The 21,171-nt window shown below is 41.5% G+C and overlaps 1 protein-coding gene and 1 long non-coding RNA gene across 6 annotated transcripts; both read right to left on the bottom strand.

Annotated features, from left to right (window-relative positions):
• Window positions 1-540: 540 nt before the first annotated feature.
• Window positions 541-6,873, bottom strand: LOC117546009. 5 transcript variants are annotated; one of them, XR_004568921.1, is made up of 6 exons: window positions 6,822-6,873; window positions 2,784-4,473; window positions 2,569-2,641; window positions 2,037-2,173; window positions 1,110-1,177; window positions 541-946 (listed from the first exon to the last, which is right to left on the bottom strand). It is a non-coding gene; the product is annotated as an uncharacterized LOC117546009 (long non-coding RNA). The 5 variants fall into 5 exon arrangements; XR_004568923.1 differs by having other exon boundaries at window positions 2,037-2,641; window positions 2,784-3,139; window positions 3,250-4,473; XR_004568922.1 differs by having other exon boundaries at window positions 2,037-2,641; window positions 2,784-3,452; window positions 3,921-4,473.
• A 3,528-nt stretch (window positions 6,874-10,401) lies between these two features.
• Window positions 10,402-16,189, bottom strand: fam241a (family with sequence similarity 241 member A). The gene is made up of 2 exons (XM_034216087.1): window positions 15,933-16,189; window positions 10,402-13,376 (listed from the first exon to the last, which is right to left on the bottom strand). Exons 1-2 carry the CDS (start codon window positions 16,080-16,082, stop codon window positions 13,080-13,082), a joined length of 447 nt encoding a protein of 148 aa, XP_034071978.1. The 5' UTR covers window positions 16,083-16,189; the 3' UTR covers window positions 10,402-13,079.
• Window positions 16,190-21,171: the final 4,982 nt, after the last annotated feature.

Here is a 21,171-nt window from a genome sequence, read left to right as displayed (position 1 = left end):
ACGGAAAGCTTGGTAGCCTATTACTTAGATACGTTTTACATTTTTGGAGGGAAACGTTTGTGTTCATGTTAGCATGGGTAGCATGATCATGTTAAGACTATGAATATCATTTTACCACAACAGTGGATGAACAATTGATATATGTGTTTGAACAAGAACAACAGGAAGAACAAAGTAAAAGGGACGAACAAATGTGGTGAACAAGTATTAAGAACAGTGTATGGAAAAAGTGATGTGATGTGGGATGTGTGTTAGAACAAAACAAAGTAAAATGAATGAGAAGGAGAACAAAGAGGGTTAGGGTTCAACAGAAAAAGATTAATTCAGCCAAAAAACACAATTTTAATTAATCTAAAGTGTAAAAACAATCTTCAACACAGACCAAATGAGTGCCCTTGGACAACAAAACATATGGTGGGGCAAAGAAACGATAAATTAAATTGAGAGAGTGGGAGACTAAAAATGATTGCTATGATAAATATTCAAACTATTTACAAAACTATTTACAGAAGCTCCTGTTGAACCAGCAACAAAAACAGGTTTGTCAACAATAACGAGGGCCACTTTGCCAGGGGGAGGTGATCCAGCGACGAGACAATAAAGCAATTCATATTAGGTTCTGTTGAGACACTACAGAATATAAAACCTTCCAAGCCATGACCTCTGCCTGAAATCAGGACCACTCAGAGGAGAATGCAGCACATCAAACTGGAGTCAGGAGTGTGAATAACACATTTGGGGGGGGCATTTTACAAATATTTACAAGCAACTATTTATAAAAAGCAATACTATTTACAAAAAAGGGTTAGGGTAAGCAACTATTTCCAAAAAAGCAATACTATTTACAAAAAAGCAATACAGAACTCTCGGGCATCCTAACCATTTTGAAAAAAAACAAAAAGGTTCCTTTGTGAAAAGGACATCCTCTTCATCTGTTTCCTGGGCCCTAAAAAGCAGAGCAAGAATAGGCACAGTGGTGAATAAGGGGAGAGAATACAGTTGGGAGCAGACTGAACAGAGGACATAGCAATATTCATGTTAAAATGTTTGCACAATAAATATTATGGCACTTTCGTTTATATTGCATTTTAATAGATCAGTTGTCATACCATGGTTGGATGTGCAACATTTGGATGCTCTAATCGATCCGAGAAGGAGTTCCGGATGTATGGCTTCCCTAAGGACATAGAGCGAAGGAAGAGATGGATGGCAATGGTCAACAGACAAAACCTGTGTCTGACAGAGGACAACAACAACAGCAGAAAACTCTGTCATGTAAGTAATGTTCACAGAGGTGGACATGACTTGTTAACATTTTAAGGGCATCATATTTCCAAGTGTAGAGAATTATGACTCTTCAATGACATTTGAAGTGTGGAGTGGAAACTGATCAAACCTACCTACCTACCTACCTACCTACCTACAGGTACACTTTGAAGACGACCAATATATTGGCAACAAATCAGGAGGAAATTTGAGGTTGAGGCCAGACGCTGTTCCAACAATATTTATACATCGGCCTAAGCCGAAAAGGAGGAAATCCACGTCAAGGAGTATGCCTCCAGCTGTCAGGAATGAATGACCACACCTATTATGGCACATCAAACATTGGTATGATATATGAAGCTAACATTGTTTCCCATGTTATATAATTCAAGGATAGACTACACTCCTAATGCAACCTTCAGATTATACAGCTTCAAAACTACCAGGGTTCAGGGATTCTCTGAAGACTCATATACCACATGTAGATAATCTACAGATTTCTTCATACTTTAACATTGCCAATAGACGAACTTAGATGAATGTCACTATAGGAGTGTAGTGTACCCTTAAATGACAATAGGTGCACATGTAAAGGCAGCATACACATATAACAGCAATTGCCTTGTTATTGTTACAGAGATTCAGGGAGATATTGAGGTGGAGTTCCAAGGGAATGAAAGGGACATAACAGACAGAGAGAGTGAGACAGATGTCAGCAGACTGCCAGGGGCCAGTATGTCAGGGGGCCGACAATCAAGAGGCCACCTTACCAGAGATCAGTGTGCCAGGAGCCAGTCAGTCAGGGGTCAGCTATGAAGAGGCCAGTTTGCCAGGGTCAGGTGCTCCAGGGACCAGACTGCCAAGGGCCAGTTGTGACCGGGCTCACGTGGAGGATCTAATGAGGCAACTGAGAAGGGAGAGATTATTAAGAAAGAGAGCAGAGAGGGCTCTGGTAAAACGGAAAAGGATTAATTCGGCATTAAAAAAACAACACAATTTGATTAATCTAAAGTTTAAACAAATCTTCAACACAGACCAAATTAGAGCACTTGGGCAATCAAAAAAAGGTGGGATACGGTGGGGGAAAGAAACCGTGAAAAAAGCAATACAACTAAGGTTCTGTTGTGGCACTACAGGATATAAAACCCTCCAAGCCATGAATATGCCTCTGCCTGACATCAGGACCATTCAGAGGAGGATGCAGCACGTCAAACTGGAGCCAGGAGTGTTGGGGGAGGTGTTTGATATGCTGAGGCTGAAGGCAGATGGCATGAGTGAGATGGAGAAGAAATGTGTGCTCACCTTGGATGAGATGTCCATCACCCCTAGCGTGGAGCTGCATCTGGGAACAGGGAGGCTGTTTGGGAACACAATACTACCTGGCCACAAAGGCCAGGCCACTCATGCCTTAGTGTTCATGCTGGCTGGTCCGCTACTACGCGGTGGAAACAGGTTGTGGCTTACCACTACAGTGGTAATTCTACTGACGGTGCAGTGTACCGGCCCATAATACTCACCATCGTTGAAGCAGCGGCATCTATAGGGCTTCATGTGGTTAACATCACTACTGATATGGGGAGCCCCAATAGGGCTATGTGGAAGTCCTTTGGGGTGACCTATGACAAGCCGTGGACAGCACATCCTGTGAAGCCACACCAGCACCTGTACTTCATGCCTGATGTTCCACACGTGGTGAAGAATTTAAACAGTGCCTTGGTGAATGGTCACGTCATCACCATACCACAGGATGTGGTGGACAAAGAGAAGCTGCCGTCCAGTGTGGTGTCTGTTGGCCCCCTGAAGGATCTGGTGTCATACCAAGAGGGAATGGCCCTAAAACTGGCACCTAAGCTGTCTCGAGGCGTCCTGGAGCCTAGTCATTTTGAGAAAATGAAGGTCAGTTCAGCAATGCACGTCTTCTCCAAGTCATCGAGTGCTGCCCTGAGGTACATGGTGGCAGAGGAGCACAGACCAGAGTCCTACCTTACCACTGCATGGTTTTTGGAGACGGTGGACCACTGGTTTGACCTCATGTCGTCACGCAACACTGTTACTGCCCTAAGTCATTTCAAGATGGAGGAGTATGATAAGGCCATCAGCTTCCTCCGGGACTCCATCCATCTGTTTCGGGGCCTGAAGATCGGTCCCAAGGGCAGCTGGAAACCAGCCTGGAGGTCCAGCATGACCTGTTGAGACAAGGGCACAAATTTGTTCTCACAAGCCGCTTCACTCAAGACTGCCTGGAAAACACATTTTCGTCCATTCGTCTGAGGAACTCTGTCCCAACACCTGGAGAGTTCCAATATGCTCTGCGCGCTGTCACTGTGGGCCAGTTCCTATCGCCAGTGCATACTGGCAGTTACGTGGAGGATGGATCAGACCACTTGGCAGACTTCCTGGACACGCAGAACAGCAGCTGCAGTCCTCCTGACGTTCTGAGAGTGGAGCAGCTAGTAGACCTGACAACACCACCTGACATCACTAAAACCGAGTCCTGTGTGCTATACCACCTTGCAGGATACATTGTGAAAAGGGTCATCAGCTTCTCACTTTGTGACAAATGCCAGTGTGCCCTAGTGAAAAATGTCAGTGATGGTGAAAATGAGAGAGCTGGTCTGCTGGTATTAAAATAATTTAAAAGGGGTGCACTTTACCGTCCATCTGATGAGGTTTTCACCCTTGTTCAGAACGTGGAGCAGATGTTCCGTGTGAGGACGAGCATTCCCTCATGGAGTCCTCAAATGCAGTGTCACAGCTGGAACAAGAAGCCATGTTGCTGGACAGCAACCTTCCCTCATGCCATGACCTGAAGAAAAAAATCCTCTCAACATACATCAGGCTGAGGTTAAGGATTGCATCAAAGTGCATCAGGGCTGAGAGGAAGGATAAACATAAAGGGTATCTTGGCAGCAAGAGTCAGAGTAAGAAGGCAAAGAAGACCCAACAGACCTCTGCACCGAAGGTCATAACATCTAGGCCACTGCCAAACACCTTACTCGTTGCCATCGATGTACTTGGCATCTCCATTCCCGGTCCACCGTCAGCAGCCTCCAGCCTCCTCTTCTTTCAGCAGTCATCACCTGCAGCCGTTGCCAGCACCAGCCTCCTCCAGCAGCACCAGCCTCCTTCAGCAGCAGCACCCTCCTCCAGCAGCAGCAGCCTCCTCCAGCAGCAGCAGCAACAGCCATATGAGGCTGACATATGAGGCTGAATAAAAAAAAGTGCTAATTATTTTTTTTAAAGTGTTTATTTTGTTCAAAATAAACATTTTTAAAAAAGTGCTAATTATTTTTTTTAAAGTGTTTATTTTGTTCAAAATAAACATTTTGGATGCATGACCATGTTTTAGGCTCATCCTTCATTCACTGCTGTAGAGTAGTCTATTCAGTAGGCTATTATTTGTTTAAGACTGAATAATACCTTTGAAGAACAATCATTAAACTAGTGTGTATATTACAATACAAAGGAATCTATCCTAGCATGCCATCAAGTATTAAAAAGTAGCGCTAGGCTAGTTGTACAGTACAGATGAGTTAACACGGAACAGTACCAAAAAAAACAAAGTACAGTCAACATGTCACATAATTAAATGTTAGTATATCCCAAAATTCAATGAAATATTAAATGAAATATTTATCACAAACGCCACCTCATTTCTACTAGTGCAGGGGTGGCCAACCAGTCAGAGGTTAAGAGCCACATGTTTTCTATGTTTCTGCAAAGAGCCACATCAAACACACAGTCACTGATACCGCTTGTTTCAGTTTTTTGTTTTCTGGAGACAAGATTTCAACCACGTCACTGATTCATTTTTGTGGCATTGGGATATATTTTTAAAATCCTCTGGAGCAGAGAGAGGAGCTGTGTATTATTGTTATTGATTAATGCATCAGTGTTTCTTAGGGTCAAAAACACTAAACCCACAAATTAAAATGAAAGCGTTTAGTTTATTTAATAAAAGAGCACATGTTCAATGTGAAAAGTGACAGTAGTTATAGATTATTTGCAATTTGATGCTATATATATTTTTTAAAAGTATATATATAACACCTTGAATTTCAGGAGGGGCGCGGGGCTCCGTTGGCGGCTCGCAGTGCCCCTCCAAGACAATGGTAGGGGAAACACTGAATAGTGTTTAATCAACAATAGGTTTCCCCCCTCAAAGGTGATTGGTTCACTGCATTGCAGGTATTATTGTGATTGGCTGTTGGGCCACATCAAAATTAGACGCGCTGTCATCCTCTCATACTGACACCTGACACCACACATACACACGTAGGGAGAGCCGGGACGAAAGTAACACGGGACGAAAGTAACGGAGCGATTTTATCCGAGCCCAAACAACTTTGACCGGCCAAATTACGTCAGAATGATCAGCATTCAATACTTAACAGACCTACTAAATATCAGGTTTAACTGTCAGTGTTGTCACGATACCAACATTTTGGTTTCGATACCAAGTCAAGAATTGCGATTCCGATTATTTTTCTTAAAAAACGGGAAACAGTCTTAAATGTAATTATTGTGCTTTATGTCACACCAGAATCATAACCATAACACAAACTTTTAAACAATGAGAACAGTAAATACAATAAATGACAAGAATTCGTATTAAATAAAATTAATACATTTCTTACAGACAGGCCTCGTGGTGTCCGTAGGCTTGCCCTCACTGTCAGAGATATAGCTCAAATACTTCCAAATTTAGCTTCTGGCATATTTTTTTGTCAACAAGCCGAGGCGCAGCGGCAGTTGCACTCCCACTTGCAGCCATGCTTCTCGTTTTCTCACATTCTCTGGCAGCTAGCGCGTGCATGAGAGAGGGGAGGGATTTAGAGCGTGCTTGAGAGGGAGGGACTGCAGGCACGGCCGCAGTGCAGGGAGTGGAAGCAGAGCGCTGAACACACACGGCTCTTATTAAAACAGCGCTTTCTCACCGGAGTACTTTCCCCCGTCATTCTTAAAGTACCGATACTAATGAAACGGAGGAATCGTAACGATTTTAACGACAGGGTATCGCGGTATACCTTTCAAGTATCGGAACACCGTGCAACACTAGTCAGGAGTCAGTGTCTCTCCCCCAAACTCACACATATACAATTCGATATGAACTGAAGAGCCGCATGAAACTAGGCAAAGAGCCGCATGCGGCTCGAGAGCCGCGGGTTGGCCACCCCTGTACTAGTGCTAGCAGTTAAGTCATATCATACAGAAAAAGCCGACTAAGGATGGCTGACACGGTCAGGTTCAGCGGATAAAAACCAAAATAACAATAAAAACACATAATCAATCTAAATCCTGCTTGTTAGTTACCCAGCATCATTGATATATAAGCTGCTAGCGATTCATTACTGAAATCTTACCTTCAAAGCTGACGAAGTCGCGCTAGCTAACTAGCAGGCAATGCTAGCTAAATTGGTTGTAACAACCAAGATAAAATATAGATAATTACGCTGTGCATATACAAATGAAGACCAGTATAAGCATCATAAAGGGCCTCTGATACAATATAGACAGTTGACAATTCAAAAGAGTTCGATATTTCAGCAACTTACCTCTGGAACTAATCGACGCGCCGTAATGTAAGTGAATGAGGTTCAACGCCCAAATGACAATATTTTGAACTATTTCGATGTCCATACCCCGGAAGTAGGCACCGCCATTTTTTACAACGGAGGTCTATGGGAGTGTCGTAACTCTTATCTCTCTAGGGCTCTGGCCTTGCCTTGCCTTGCCGTGGCAATAACTATCCTTACCAGCAGGCGGCGGTAGGTGTGTATTCGTCATTCAAACAGGCAACAACCGGAAAACAGAGCAGAAGAACAGACTACGTGATATAAACAAACAACAAATAGCTGTGCGTTAGCTTCACCTTAGCATGTTGTTCTTTGCAGGTGTTTGTTGAGGTTTGATGACTGATTTTAGTAAGTAACGAAGTAACGCGTATCGGGGCAACTGTAGTGTGATTACTGAATTATAAAAGTAGCGCGTTACACTACTCCGTTACAGACAAAAGTAATATTATTACAGTAACACGTTACACCCAACTCTGGATACGAGTCCAAACAACTCACAGACACACAGGCCAGGGCGCTGACAGGGCGTCCTTTGAGCATCAGATCTGACGACACTGATTGGCTGAAATTATGTTTCGGCGGCATAGTATACAGATAGCAACAGTCAGCTTGTTGGCTGCTGCTGCTCTGGCTGAGGGCTCCTTTCTACCGCCCGGACGAGAGAGGGTAATAATACACGCTGCGGCCAGGCAGGAATATGTGACTTATCAGTAACTTTAGATATCGTAAAACATTTTAAAACGAGATTTTATTGTAGATTATACATTTTACTGATACCAATTATATAATATTTACTTTGTTCATTAAAAATAAAAATATATATTTTTATTTATTTGTTATTTGTAATGACAATCAAACATGTGGGAAAGAGGGTGAGCGGCGCCCCTAGCGCCCCCTATCGTACAAGGAAAAACGTTCAGAGAAAACCCACAGTTTAAAGGGAAAAATGGGAGAAACCTCAGGGAGAGCAACAGAGGAGGGATCCCTCTCCCAGGACGGACAGACGTGCAATAGATGCCGTGTGTAAATCGAAAAGATAATACATTTTACAACATAGGTAGGCCAAATGTTTGGAAATGCATGTGTGTCTATAATAAGAAGATGAATCCACGAGGATGTCAGCAATCCTGTGGGAGCTATCAGTGAAGTAGTATGATGAGTCAGGCAGGACCGCAGAGATAGGTTCAGCCACGACTCGAAGTCCAGGACTCAATGGAGCCAAATTCACAGTCATGACAGATAACAACACCCGCTCACATATATATTGACGTCTGCAAAACTTGATGCAGCAGGGCATCGGTGGTTGGTTGCTCTTTTCCAGCTTGACTTTAATATCCAGTACAGAGCTGGGAAAAAGAACCAAGATGCAGATGCTCTTTATATACGTCCACATCCTCATGACCAAGACACAGTGGATTTCAGTACTGAGGATGAGGATAACCGCATTGAGAGGTTCATTGCTCAGTTCCTGAAAAATGACAAAGGAACTGATTTCCCAAGTGAAGCTGTGAAAGCTGTGTGTCAGAGGCATCAGTTGTCTTCAGTTGCAGATCCAGGAGCAATCCAGCCTGTGCCTATTGAGTGCCTGGCAATTGATGTCACTGCCATACCAGCAGGTTTCCATCAAACTGATGTGCTTGGGTCCTGTACATTGCCACAAATGTCACTTGAAGACTGGGTACGTTAACAGGGACAAGATCAAATCATCAGTAGAGTAATTGCCACCTTGAATTTAGGAAACCGTCTGACATACAGAACAAGGCCGTGGGAAGACAGAGAAGTCCAGCTGATGTTGAGAGTATTGGACCAATTGGTCATGATCAATGGAGTCTTATACAGAAAACACATCAGCCAAGGAGAACCTTCCTATCAGCTTGTCCTTCCAAAGAGTCAGAGAAAAACATCACTTGAAAGCCTCCACGATGCTGCTGGGCACATGGGTGTGGAGAAAACCCTTGACTTAGTTCATGCCCGATTCTATTGGCCACGGATGGCCGTTGATGTCAATGAAAAAATCCGGACTTGTGAGAGGTGTGTCAGGAGAAAGGCACGAGCTGAAAGGAATGCTCCACTGGTGAATATAAGAACCTACCGCCCTTTGGAGCTAGTCGGCATGGACTACCTTTCTCTTGAGCCCGATGGAAGAGGAACCAAGGACATCTTGGTCATAACGGATCATTTCACAAAATATGCCGTTGCAGTTCCTACAGCAGATCAAAAAGCAAAGACGGTAGCAAAGCTACTCTATGGAACAACTTTTTCATCCACTATGGATTTCCTGAGCGATTGCATAGCGACCAGGGTCGTGATTTTGAGTCAACCCTGATCAAAGAGCTTTGCTCACTTCTAGGCATCAAAAAGACAAGGACTACACCTTATCATCCACGTGGAAATCCTGTGGAGCGATTCAACAGAACCCTTCTTGCAATGTTGGGAACACTTGAAGAGGGAGACAAAGTCAAATGGAGGGATTTTGTGCAACCCCTCGTTCATGCATATAATTGCACAAAAAATGACACCACAGGCTTTTCTCCCTATCAACTCATGTTTGGCCGGCAGCCAAGGCTTCCAATTGACATTGCCTTTGGTCTGAGTCCAGAGAGGTCCAAACTATCTCATTCAGAGTATGTCAAGAAGTTGACCGAATGTCTAACTGAAACTACTGTTTAGCTACTGAACATAGTCTGAAAAATGCTTTTCAGAACAAACGGAGGTATGACAACAAAGTAAGAGAATCTACCCTGGCAGCAGGAGACCGAGTCCTCGTAAGAAATGTCAGTTTCAGGGGAAAACATAAAATTGCTGATCGCTGGAGTAAAACCATATACACTGTGGTTAAACAAATCCAAGACTCACCTGTCTATGTCATGGTGCCAGAGAACACAGGAGGACCTGAAAAAGTGTTACAGAGACTTGCTTTTGCCCTGTGGATTTCTACCGTCTGATGTTGAACAGGTATGCCCTCAAAAATCTAAAACCAGACAAGAACCAAATACAGTTTCACTTCCTGATGTTCCTGAAGCTCTCGCTGAGGTTGAAGATGAAATGTCTCACATGGAAGATGAAGTTGAGTACTACTCCCACTACGACACACTGATGGAAGAGACAGCAGTCACACTGATGGACAAGGAACAAAGTAGCCCGATCACACAAGAGAATAGTGGATTCGGAGGAGAGCCTCACACTGAAGGAACAGCAGGAAGAGACTTTCACATGGAAGACCAATGTGTCTCTGAGAGTCAGGAAGTGGATTTGAGCTTTAATGTGTCTTCTCTCAATCCTGACGTTCCAGCATTCCAACCCAATGGAGTTAAAGTTGAGGAAAACTGTGAAGAAATCCAAATTCAGCACTCACCTCAGCATCAGATTGTAGGAACTGAGGAAAGTCTCCCTCACATTCCAGTGAACCTGAATGAGTTATGTAGCCCAATACAACCGAAAGTTAATTACAAACGAAAAATGGGGAAGAAAACGCACAGCCAGAAAGTAGTGTCTCATGAAGAGGAAACGGTACTGGTTTTTGCTGAAAGTGTATAATGTTTATAAAATGCCGGCTATGTTTAATATTGTTCTTTATATTTTTATTATCTTCTGCTCCTCATTGAAAGCAACCTTTTACATAGAAGTGTTACACTTGCAACACCTGAGAATGCTTCAGCAACACATATAAACCTCATGATGACAGATATCAGATAAGATAATAAAAGCAGAGACAAATATACAATCGGTCTGACAGGTTAAGACAATTTTGTAACTTCTAGGTAAGTCCCAATACCAGAAATGTTAGTAGTCGATACCTGTGAAATCTCCACGATTCCTGATATGTAATTTGATACCATGGTAAAAACTGAAGGAGGTCATAATTCCGACTGTTGTAAAATATAATGCAACTGAATGCTGTCAGCCTCGAGCTCTGACGGTACGTGCTGTAAATAGGATACCATCAAGAAACGAGAGCCGCCCTGTATTCATAGGCACCTGACTTGGTAACAAAGATGTGTTTCTATGTAAATAGAAACACAAAAATGCCCAAAACAATAGCAGGTCTGATATTGATATGCTATATTGAGCAGTTCTATGAATCATTTCATTTTGTGAATGTCAACTTAACACTCCAGTGTATCTATCTGCACAAACTGTCAGTGTGTGGGCGACCTGCGACTCACAGGGGAGATAAGCATTTACCAATCAGAGGGTCAGCGGTTTGATTCCCAGCCCCTGCAGCACCAAATCTCTCCTGTAGGCTTGTCTACAGGATAAAGTGCAGGTTAGCTTTGGATTAAAAGCATCAGTGAAATGATATATAAAGTATCAGAAGGTGGATCTGCATGCATCTTTTTGCATCAGTATAAAGGTGTAGCTTTGTTGAAACATATTTGGTCTCAAATACAATATATTCAATTATCCCACTTATTTTGACACTACACACGCCACATTCCGGTCAGTTCCCTTTGAAATCAATTCATCCTTTTTAGAGAGTTACCGAAGCACTAGGACATATTACGAGCATTGTAAGTAAAACAAATACGAATTTCAGAGCCAGGGAAGGAAGTTAGCAATCCAACATAAATCATGACAAACTAATAACTGTCACTCAAACACAACCAAAGCTCTAGGTCCAAAAGTGAACAAGTATTTAAAAATAAAAAAGGAAGATCATATCTGAAATGGACAAAATGTTTATATCCATCTAGAATATTCTTCTTTTATCCATATTTGATGGCCTTTAGCCTCCCCAAAACAATATTTTCTCTTCATTTAACACTTCACTTGTTACAGCCCTACATGTTCATGAGGAGGGACAGTATATGGAACATGGATGCTTATATTGATATGTTATTTTCTTACTGCTGAAACCTTTACCGTTGTAAAGTATAATTAGAAAAATACACAGCAAGCTGGGCTGAGGTCACGCCAACATTGAAAACTGAATCAATGCCCTTTTTATGAATCGCAGATAATATTTGGTGTTTCTTGTGAATGGGTTTCTTCCCTGGCTACGTAGTATTTGTTTAGCGTACAATGGCCCAATACACCATCATACCAAAGTGCATTTCATTTAGCAGGCACCAAGATACATAAAGCAAAGGAGACAGTTATCCAGAACCGGTCCCCAGAATAGAAACCTGAAGTGTCACTTTTAGAACAATATTTTCTCATTAATCAGCTATCAATATATATTTCCCTTTCACAAAGTAAACGTTTTACAGCATAGGTTTCACAAGGTGTCAGATTTACTTTCAGACACCTTTCCTTCGGATGGGTTATACGATTACCCAACACGTTCACATTCTTTATGTCAGTGAAGATCTCCAATCTTTTTGCTGCCACTTCAGTCCTTCACTCTTTAGTCTCCGATTCAAACTGAAACTAGCTATTTCCAACAACGTCTTCCTGTTCAGATCATCTATAGAGTGGTGCCGTGAAGACTTATTTTTGTAGCCCGACCCAAAATTTAGCATCTTAATGGCTCCCTCGACAAAAATCAATGGGGCTTTTCCATTGGATTTCCAAATATTGCTGAAAATAAGATCTATGGTAAACACATTGATATAACATGTTACATGTTGTGTTCAGCAGGATCATTTGCACATATTTACACCACTTTATGATTTCTGAAGCGTAATTGCAATTACTGCAAGAGTTAAAAAGCTAACGTTAGCTAATGCTATAAATAGACAACCTTGACAATCATGGTCACATGACTTTATGTGACCACCGCTAAGCTAAAAGCGGCTAATATTCGGCGAGATTACTTTTAGAAGTCTTATTTACTAACTAGTATTCAACCTCTGTTTTTATGACACATAAAAGCTTCAGGCATGCACCAGTGGGGGTATTTACTGACATGTGTTACTTCTGGAAATTGAAAATATTTTGTTAACCACAGATCTTATTTCAGCTATATAACCAAAAACATGTTAAAAAAAAAACTTTGAGACAAGGGAACAGGAAGTGTTCAAATGCTAACTCATATCCTGGTTTAGGACTCATTCCTGCAGCTCTCCATGCCATTTCAACAGAATAATAGCAGAGGCAGCGGGACAAACACCACTCCTGTATCTTAGGGAAAATCAATCCTGAAGAAGGGACCCTCTGAAACACTGAACAAGCTTCAAACCAATTGCAGAAAGCTGCTAGTCACCATCACTCAAACGCCCCCCTCAAATCCATTCGCATGACAAAAGTCCCGCAGATGGAAGCATTAACCCAAGCGAAGAGCAGGCTCCGCCCCCGTCACTTCTGGATGTAGATGATGATGATGCACAGAGTTCCCACCAGCCCCAGGGTCTGGATTCCCAGGAACCAGAGCAGCAGCCAGAAGAACACGATCACTACCGGCTCCACTATCTTGTCCCCAAAGTACATCTGGCTGAAGCCCATCCTCCGCAGACCCTTGTTGAGCATCCCGAACAGAGTCCCCATGCGCTCACAGTCGTCCAGCTGAGGCTCTCTGGTGGTGGGGTCGTCCACGAGGGGCCATCTGCTGCTGGGGTCCCTGGGGGGGGCAGGTCGGGGCCGGCTGCTTTCAGCCTGTGGGAACAATGTTTAGAACAGGTTATATATACACACACACAGATATAAAGAGCTCATCAGTACACAACGTGTCCAGCAGTGGCTCAGTCAGTAGGGGCTTGGACTGGGAGCCGGTTCAAGTCCCCGAAGAGACTTAAAATATGGAGTGTGGACTGCTACATGTACTTGGAGAGGTCCCAGTTCAACTCCTGGGCCCTGCCGTGGTGCTCTTGTGCAAGGTATTGGACAGTGGACACCCTACACCCCAACTGCTCCCCGGACGCCGTACAATAGCATCCTAGTACTAGGATGTGTTAAAAGCAGAGACCAAAAGCAGAGAACAAATGTCACTGTGTGTGCTGTGTGCATGTATGTGTGACCAATAAAGAGGGTTTATCCTCCGATTCTACTAAACCAGAGGCACTCCTATTCTGTTTATATTGTGATATACATCTAAATTAGTATATAGTAGTGCAATATGCACATTTTAAACTTCTTATGTTTATATATCCATTTTTATTTCAGTCCTCATTTGTCTCTTCTTATATTAATATAAACATAATATAATATAAACATCTAATATATATATCAGTCCTCATTTGTCTTCTTATATTAATATAAACATCTAATATAAATATCTATTGATCTTTTATTGGACATTTTACTTTAACCGTCATCAGGTTTGGTTACACTATTTATTCTTTTAATCTTTAATTTGACATTTTACTTTAACTTCTTATGTTTATAGAAATATTTGTGTTCCATTTTTTTTTTTTTTAATTATAAAATGGAGCATCTGTCACGGTCTCTACTTGGTCAAAATAGACCCGATGATGGAGGGGAGTTGTGAAAAAAAACCATGTTCATCACTTTAAAGATGTTTCTCTGATGTCATTAAAGGACAACAACGTCTGTAAAGAAACTACCTCAAAAATAATTTTGATTAATATTATCATTACATTTCACTGAGCTATATTTTTTAACCAGAACTGATCATAACACCCAAATATTAATTCATTTTCAGAATTTTAATTACCAGTTTGTTAACATAATGCCACTGTTTATTTTGTTAAATTAAAAAATATCATAATTATTTGCTCTATGACAGAAGGATTTCTATTCTTATTTATCATTTAGTCTGGGATTAGCAAAAGGGTAGCAACAAAATATATCGTCGATAACCTGTAAATAAAAAATAATGATGACATGATTACACTTACTCAATAAGGCTACTTCACCCAGAACACTTGTAGGCTTATATCTTATTTTCATTACTATTATTATTGTGTTAATATATTTTACTTTCTTAAGATATGTTCCCTTACATTGCAAATAGAGTTAAAAAAAGGTAGAATCATGTTAAGAAATTCAGATGAATAATATCCTCATTATTTTTGTAATAATTTGATATAATACCGTCACAGCGGAAAAACTAAAGGACCACAGTGATACACTTTTTGGGTCATAAGGCTTCCGTTTCCATTGCTAGCCCTGCCCCTACTGTTCTCACTGGCAGCCTGTAATCCCATTTACTGTATAAGGATTGATTTCCTTTACTGTAGAACGCATTCTGAGGCACACCCTTTCCTGCCTGCCATGGTACCACAGAACACACCACTGCAGTTGCTGTAATATATTCTACATACTGACTTTCTTTACCACTCAAATTTCCATAAAGAAAGCACCAAAAAACAAATCGACTACAAAACACCCTGATTGAAAAGGAAATCTATAGGCAAAGGAAAAATGACAAGTTAGAAATGAATATACAGGACTTTCATTCCGGGAAGGCCTTAATCACAAATAATTCATTATTAAAAGCAGTGACATGAAAATTCATTAAATGTGTACTGTTCCATGATGTGGTCTCTTGTTAAGAGTAACATTTACTCAAGTACTCTACTTAAGCACATTCTGAGGTAGGCTACTTGTACTTTTCCATTGTAATGCTACTTTGTTACTTCTTTATACCCATCTACAATTCAGAGATACATTGTGTACTTTGTACTCCACTACCATGTATTTAATACCTTTAGTTACATTACAGATTTGGATTAATGATTGTGAAATATAATCAACTCTTAAATCAAGACTTTAGTTCCACCTGGAGTAGTAAATTCACAAGCCTACCCTGGCAGTATACAAAGTCATTCAGACTAGCTGCACCTTTACCAGCTTTGATAACAGGGTGTGTATTAGCTATTGTATTATATTATTTTTGTAACAGCATTCGTTATATCAATAACTCCAGCCAGGTACAAGAATGTATCGCTCGCCTTCGAAAAGAAAAACATCGCAGGTGTCGGCCTTTTTAATTAAACGGTTTGGTTCACGCGCTGGTGTTATGAGGGCTCGTGCCATAGGATAACTGCTTACTGAAAACTGTTAAAACGGAGGTCGTAGTAAGTTAAAGTGCCACTGAAAAACTATTTCTATAACATAAGACCACACTAGGCTTAGCTCCAAGGCAGCCGAACCAGCCCCGGGTCCTGGTTCATGAATGTCGGGGTAAATAAGTTAGCCTGGTGTGAAGTAAACAGCTACAGCTAGCTTGCTAAATGTACTTTGCTGTACCTGTAATCGCTGGTAATGTAAAGCGGTCTGTCGTGCAGCGTAAACATGTTCAGGAGCTTGCCATCTTCTCCGGTTTTCCGGAGGCTGTTCTTCAAATTCACGTCGACGAAATACATACTGGTCATTCGCAGGTTGCGTTACAGTGGACATTTTACAGCTGGTCCACTGACAGTAACTTCAGAAAACAAAACATACGAGCTGTGATTCCTCTGATTCTTCTTATGTGGTTTTCTGGCAGGTGGCAACTCGAGTTAAGGGGCATTACTACCACCTACTGGGTTGGAGTGAGGACCGAAATGATCTTGCCCATCTTTTAAATTAAAATAATAATAATAAACCTTTAAAACGATACATACAAAGGGAATACAATTACCTTACAATTAAATTAAAATCTGTTTGCTTTAAATAATGAAATAGTCTCCCTAAACCTCCACTGGTTCCTGCACCTGACAGGGGTCACCTCAAGGATGTTTTCCTATTAGATGCAGTATTTTTCTTTATTCGTGTACACCCTTAGATCTGTGCTTATTTCTCTCTAATGAGATTTCTTGTGATTATTCCTTTTGCTTCAGATTTCTTTAGTGTTTTGTCCATGATCTCCCTATGTTCAGAGCCTGGCTAATGCATCATATATTGGTAGTTGTCAAGCTTCAGTGTGCCCTTTATGATTTGCCCAGTAATGCATCTTAAATGTTAAACAAATTAAGTAAAAAAAACAAAACAGATCTCTGATCTAAAGTAGGAGTAAAATAATGGCATGAAAACATTTATATTAAAATATATTGTACTGTGGTAGACTAATGGAGGTAATCTCTTTGACCAAAACGTACTTTGATGTTAATAACCTGAAACAGTGATTATCCACCGGCTAGACCTGGTCTATCATGGACTACTCTAACACAAATGACTTAATGACTTCCAGTGCTACAGTGAAATATAAAAAAATGGTTAGTAGTAAAGTAGCAAGATTTACATTACAGTGCTCTTACATATAGTAATAGACATACATGACACATTCAATTGGTTAACTGTAAAGCAGAGAACCACCAATGCTTTGTTCAAATGAGTGAAAACTGTGACAGTGTCATGCTCATCAAATGTATATGGGGAAGGCTATTCCTCTTTATTCAACATAATTATAATGGGATCAAAGGAACCTCAATCTTCCAGACTTCATAGTACCATTTAGGTTTCATTACGCACTGAACAGGTTTACAATAAACACATTTTTCAATCACAGAGTCTTTCAACCCTATAGTCCCTAAAGTTTATTTGCCATTCACTATCATGTATCATTAACAATGGCTAACAATTCCATTTAAGGTGCATGCACTGATGCTGTAGACTTAAAGGTTTTGGTTGGCGTTCTCTAATGTTGTGATTTGTTTTACTGACAGTGGGCGTGGGATTAAATGCCGCTCGTAAACAGTGTAATCCCAGCTAATCTGGGATACAGTTTCACTCTGCACTGTGGACACAACCTCAGACTGGAGAGCACTGGGAATATGGAGATACAAAGTGTTGGTCTGAGTATGCAGTTTGTCTGGTGAAGGATGTTTCTGCTGCTCCTCGCTCACATCTTGCAGTCTCCTCTGTTGGCGGTGCAGTCCTGTCCAGCTCTATGTGCCTGCACGTATGGGAACGTTGGAGCAGCAGAGCTCAGGTTGAGTGAGCTTCATTTCATCCTCATCTTTGTGTTGTAGTGTTGAACCTCCTGGAACAAAACTTAAAACATCCCATTACATGTTTTTAAGCTTACTATTCAATACCGCAGTCACGTCTGGTATTGAATGGTATGTACATTTGGATAGTTGGGGACAAAATATATTTTCTAAGGACACTGACATGTTGCAGGGGATTGACCCGCTGACCCTTTGATTGGTAGATGCTTATTTACCCCCTGTGCCCGAGTCGTGATATTTGAGTAACTATAATTGTATTCATTTTTAACTTAAAAAATTAGGAGGATAACAGGGACAGGGTTGAAATCTTCTTGTAACCAAATCAAGTTAGAGAATGTATCATTCTAATTGGAAAATAAGTATATTCGTGAACTAAATCAGAGAAGAAGATTTGGAATTTATATATTCAATTTTCAAGTTTCTAATATGAAACAAAGGCTTTTGCAATTGAGAAAAAATCTGATTTGTACAAGATTTAGCTTTCAGCTACTGTCCATCTGCTGTTCGTTGACCAAGGGGAACACAACTGGTAGGAAATCCATTGAGCATGTTTGTAAAGCCTTTCAATATGCACATGCATTCCTTTAGGTAAGAAAAGTCACTACTAATGTTACACATTGGTTATTTGAAATATCCTTAACTACAATATTAACGTATTATAAGTAACCAATGTAAAGCATTAGACAAGCAAAATAGTGTTTGAGAATTGCATATTTTCAAGCAAAAATTATCTAATAGTGTGAATGATTGAACTGAGAAATGACACATCTTTGTATTTCCCATCACAGGTTGGTGCAGTGCAGTGACCCTGGGATCTCAGCCGTTCCTGTTAACGTCCCGGCTGATACAGTCAAACTGCGTCTAGAGAAGACCTTTATCTCCAAGGTGCCCCGGGCAGCCTTCTACAACCTGTCAGAGCTGCGTTTTTGTGGCTGACCTACAACTCCATCACCTCCATCCATCCCAGCAGCTTCGTCAACCTGATGGCCCTGCGAGAGCTACGTCTGGATGGAAACCTGCTGTCATCCTTCCCCTGGGAGGGGCTCAGGGACATGCCCCGCCTCCAGACTCTCGGTCTCCACAACAACCGTCTTTCCAGCCTTCCTGCCCACGCTGCTGTCTTTCTTCCGAATATCACCTACCTGGACCTGTCCAGTAACAGGTGTGTCAGATACCACCGTTTCTGTTGAGTGTGAGTTTGAGTGGAGGAAATGGAAGTAGTAGCAGGGAGCTTTGAATTGTTTTTCCGTCCAATCTGCACAAAATGTCCGCCCTCGGTTGAGTCCGGTTGAGTCAAAAGAATGGAGAGGGAAAATAACTCTGGGTTTCCATTTTAGCGCATTTTACAACTTTAAGGAGTGACTGACACATAAACTGTAGTACCACCATTTAGACTCTATGGATATTAGCTTCAACGCCCAGCTTGCTTCCTGGGGGCTTTTGACCATTAGCTGATTGAGAGTGACAATTTTGCCTGTTGACACAAGGGTTTTTGTTCAGCAGTACCCTTACATTTCACTACAAAACTTAAAGCAGTCGTGGAAGAATTAGAAGTCAGCCTGTTTAACTTAGAACAGGTTTTACAAATGTACTATAATCCAGTGGCGAGACGTGACTTTTATACCTAGGCCCTCTGACCCCCCTTCCCTCGAAAAAAGGAAGAGTTATTACGTCACAGCGTATACTTCAGCGGAATATCAAAACAGCGGCCCGGGGTGCAAAATGCATCAATGACAGCGACCCTCTACCACACAAAACAACACCAGTTATATAAACACCTATCATGACAGGGCACCCACAGCCAAGTAACAATTACAAATGAATTAAGTCGGCACGGCGGCCCACATTGAAAATGACTTAGGCCTACCTTTGATGATCAAATCATTCAAACACAAAGTTCATCCTCCTGTCCTTTTGGATGAAGCACTTGATGGCAGAGATGGAGTACTCGAGTCCTGGACTCGGACTCTAGTCGGACTCGAGTGCCGATTTTCGTGACTCGACTCGCGCACTGATTGATGGGACTTGGACTTGGACTCGTGATTTCTCGCGCATGATGACTTGGACTCGGACTCGTGAATTATCGCGTACGCTGACTTGGACTCGGGATTTTTTTCTCCCACGATGACTCGGACTCGACGACGCTGAAGTTGGCTTCCGATTCAGAGCATCCGATTAGGCAGTTAAGGGGAAAGTTAAGGGACATTTAATTTACAGCGCTGAGAGAACAATCCTCCGTGTTTGAACCTCTTAAATCGCTGCATAGCCGATTTATTTGGACTGGATTATCCCAGAGAGTCTAAAGATTTTTATAACCCAGTTTGAGATTTGTGAAACCTTAATTCTATTTGTGAAAATACAAACAAGGGAGATTTCAGTGCTTTTTTCGCATCCTGACCACATTAGACCAGGTCCTGATCTGAAACCACTAGACCTAGACTCATCAAATCTGGACTGGATTATCCCAGAGAGTCTAAAGATTCTTTATAACACAGTTTCAGATTTGTGAAACCTTTATTCTATTTGTGAAAATACAAACAAGGGAGATTTCAGTGCTTTTTTTACATGTAGTCCACATTAGACCAGGTCCTGATCTAAAACCACTTTACCTAGACTCATCAAATCTGGACTGGATTATCCCAGAGGGTCTAAAGATTCTTTATAACACAGTTTCAGATTTGTGAAAATACAAAAAGGCATAAAGGCTTGCCCAGCTGGGAGGTTCACTCTCTGATTCTGATCCTGGCCTGCTGCAGAAACCTCAGCCTTCCACCTGTGTTTGTTTTCACAAATAGAATTAAGGTTTCACAAATCTGAAACTGTGTTATAAAGAATCTTTAGCCCCTCTGGGATAATCCAGTCCAGATTTGATGAGTGTAGGTATAGTGGTTTCAGATCAGGACCTGGTCTAATGTGGTCAGGATGCGAACAAAGCACTGAAATCTCCCTTGATTGTATTTTCACAAATAGAATAAAGGTTTCACAAATCTCAAACTGGGTTATAAAGAATCTTTAGACTCTCTGGGATAATCCAGTCTAAATAAATCGGCTATGCAGCGATTTAAGAGGTTCAAACACGGAGGATTGTTCGCTCAGCGCTGTAAATTAAATGTCCCTTAACTTTCCCCTTAACTGCCGAATCGGATGCTCGGAATCGGAAGCCAACTTCAGCGTCGTCTCGACTTGTACATTGATCCTCCAACTTGGACTCGGACTCGAGCACATTTTCTCTGGAGTCTGATGTCCTCCATCCTGGCGTGTGCACCTGTGAGGCGAGTTCACGGACTGGGCCCCGCTATTCCAGTCTAGAGATGTCTAGAGACACACCCCGCATCGTGCTGTATGCTTTCACACATTCTGCTTCCACATTGGAAAAGAGCAGCGCAAAATGCTCGTTATGTGGAAACAATATTGAAGAGAAGGCTCCGTAACACATTACTCTAAGGATCGAGTTCAGACATATATATATAATATATATATATATATATATATATGGCTGTCTTGAACACTATCATCAGAGTAACTTGATCTAATCAATAAATAAAGATTCAGCCATA

This window comes from Gymnodraco acuticeps, unplaced genomic scaffold (assembly GCF_902827175.1).
Source record: "Gymnodraco acuticeps unplaced genomic scaffold, fGymAcu1.1, whole genome shotgun sequence".
In the NCBI taxonomy this organism is placed as follows: Eukaryota; Metazoa; Chordata; class Actinopteri; order Perciformes; family Bathydraconidae; genus Gymnodraco; species Gymnodraco acuticeps.
Note: the sequence above shows the minus strand (reverse complement) of the source record. Positions and strands in the feature narration are given on the sequence as shown.

Excerpts from the sequence above, each read along its gene's own strand:
- fam241a (XM_034216087.1), bottom strand. The coding sequence starts at position 16,082 with ATGTCCACTGTAACGCAACCTGCGAATGACCAGTATGTATTTCGTCGA. Across the intron at positions 13,377-15,932 it reads TACATTACCAGCGATTACAG|GCTGAAAGCAGCCGGCCCCG; the intron begins GTACAGCAAAGT and ends TTGTTCCCACAG.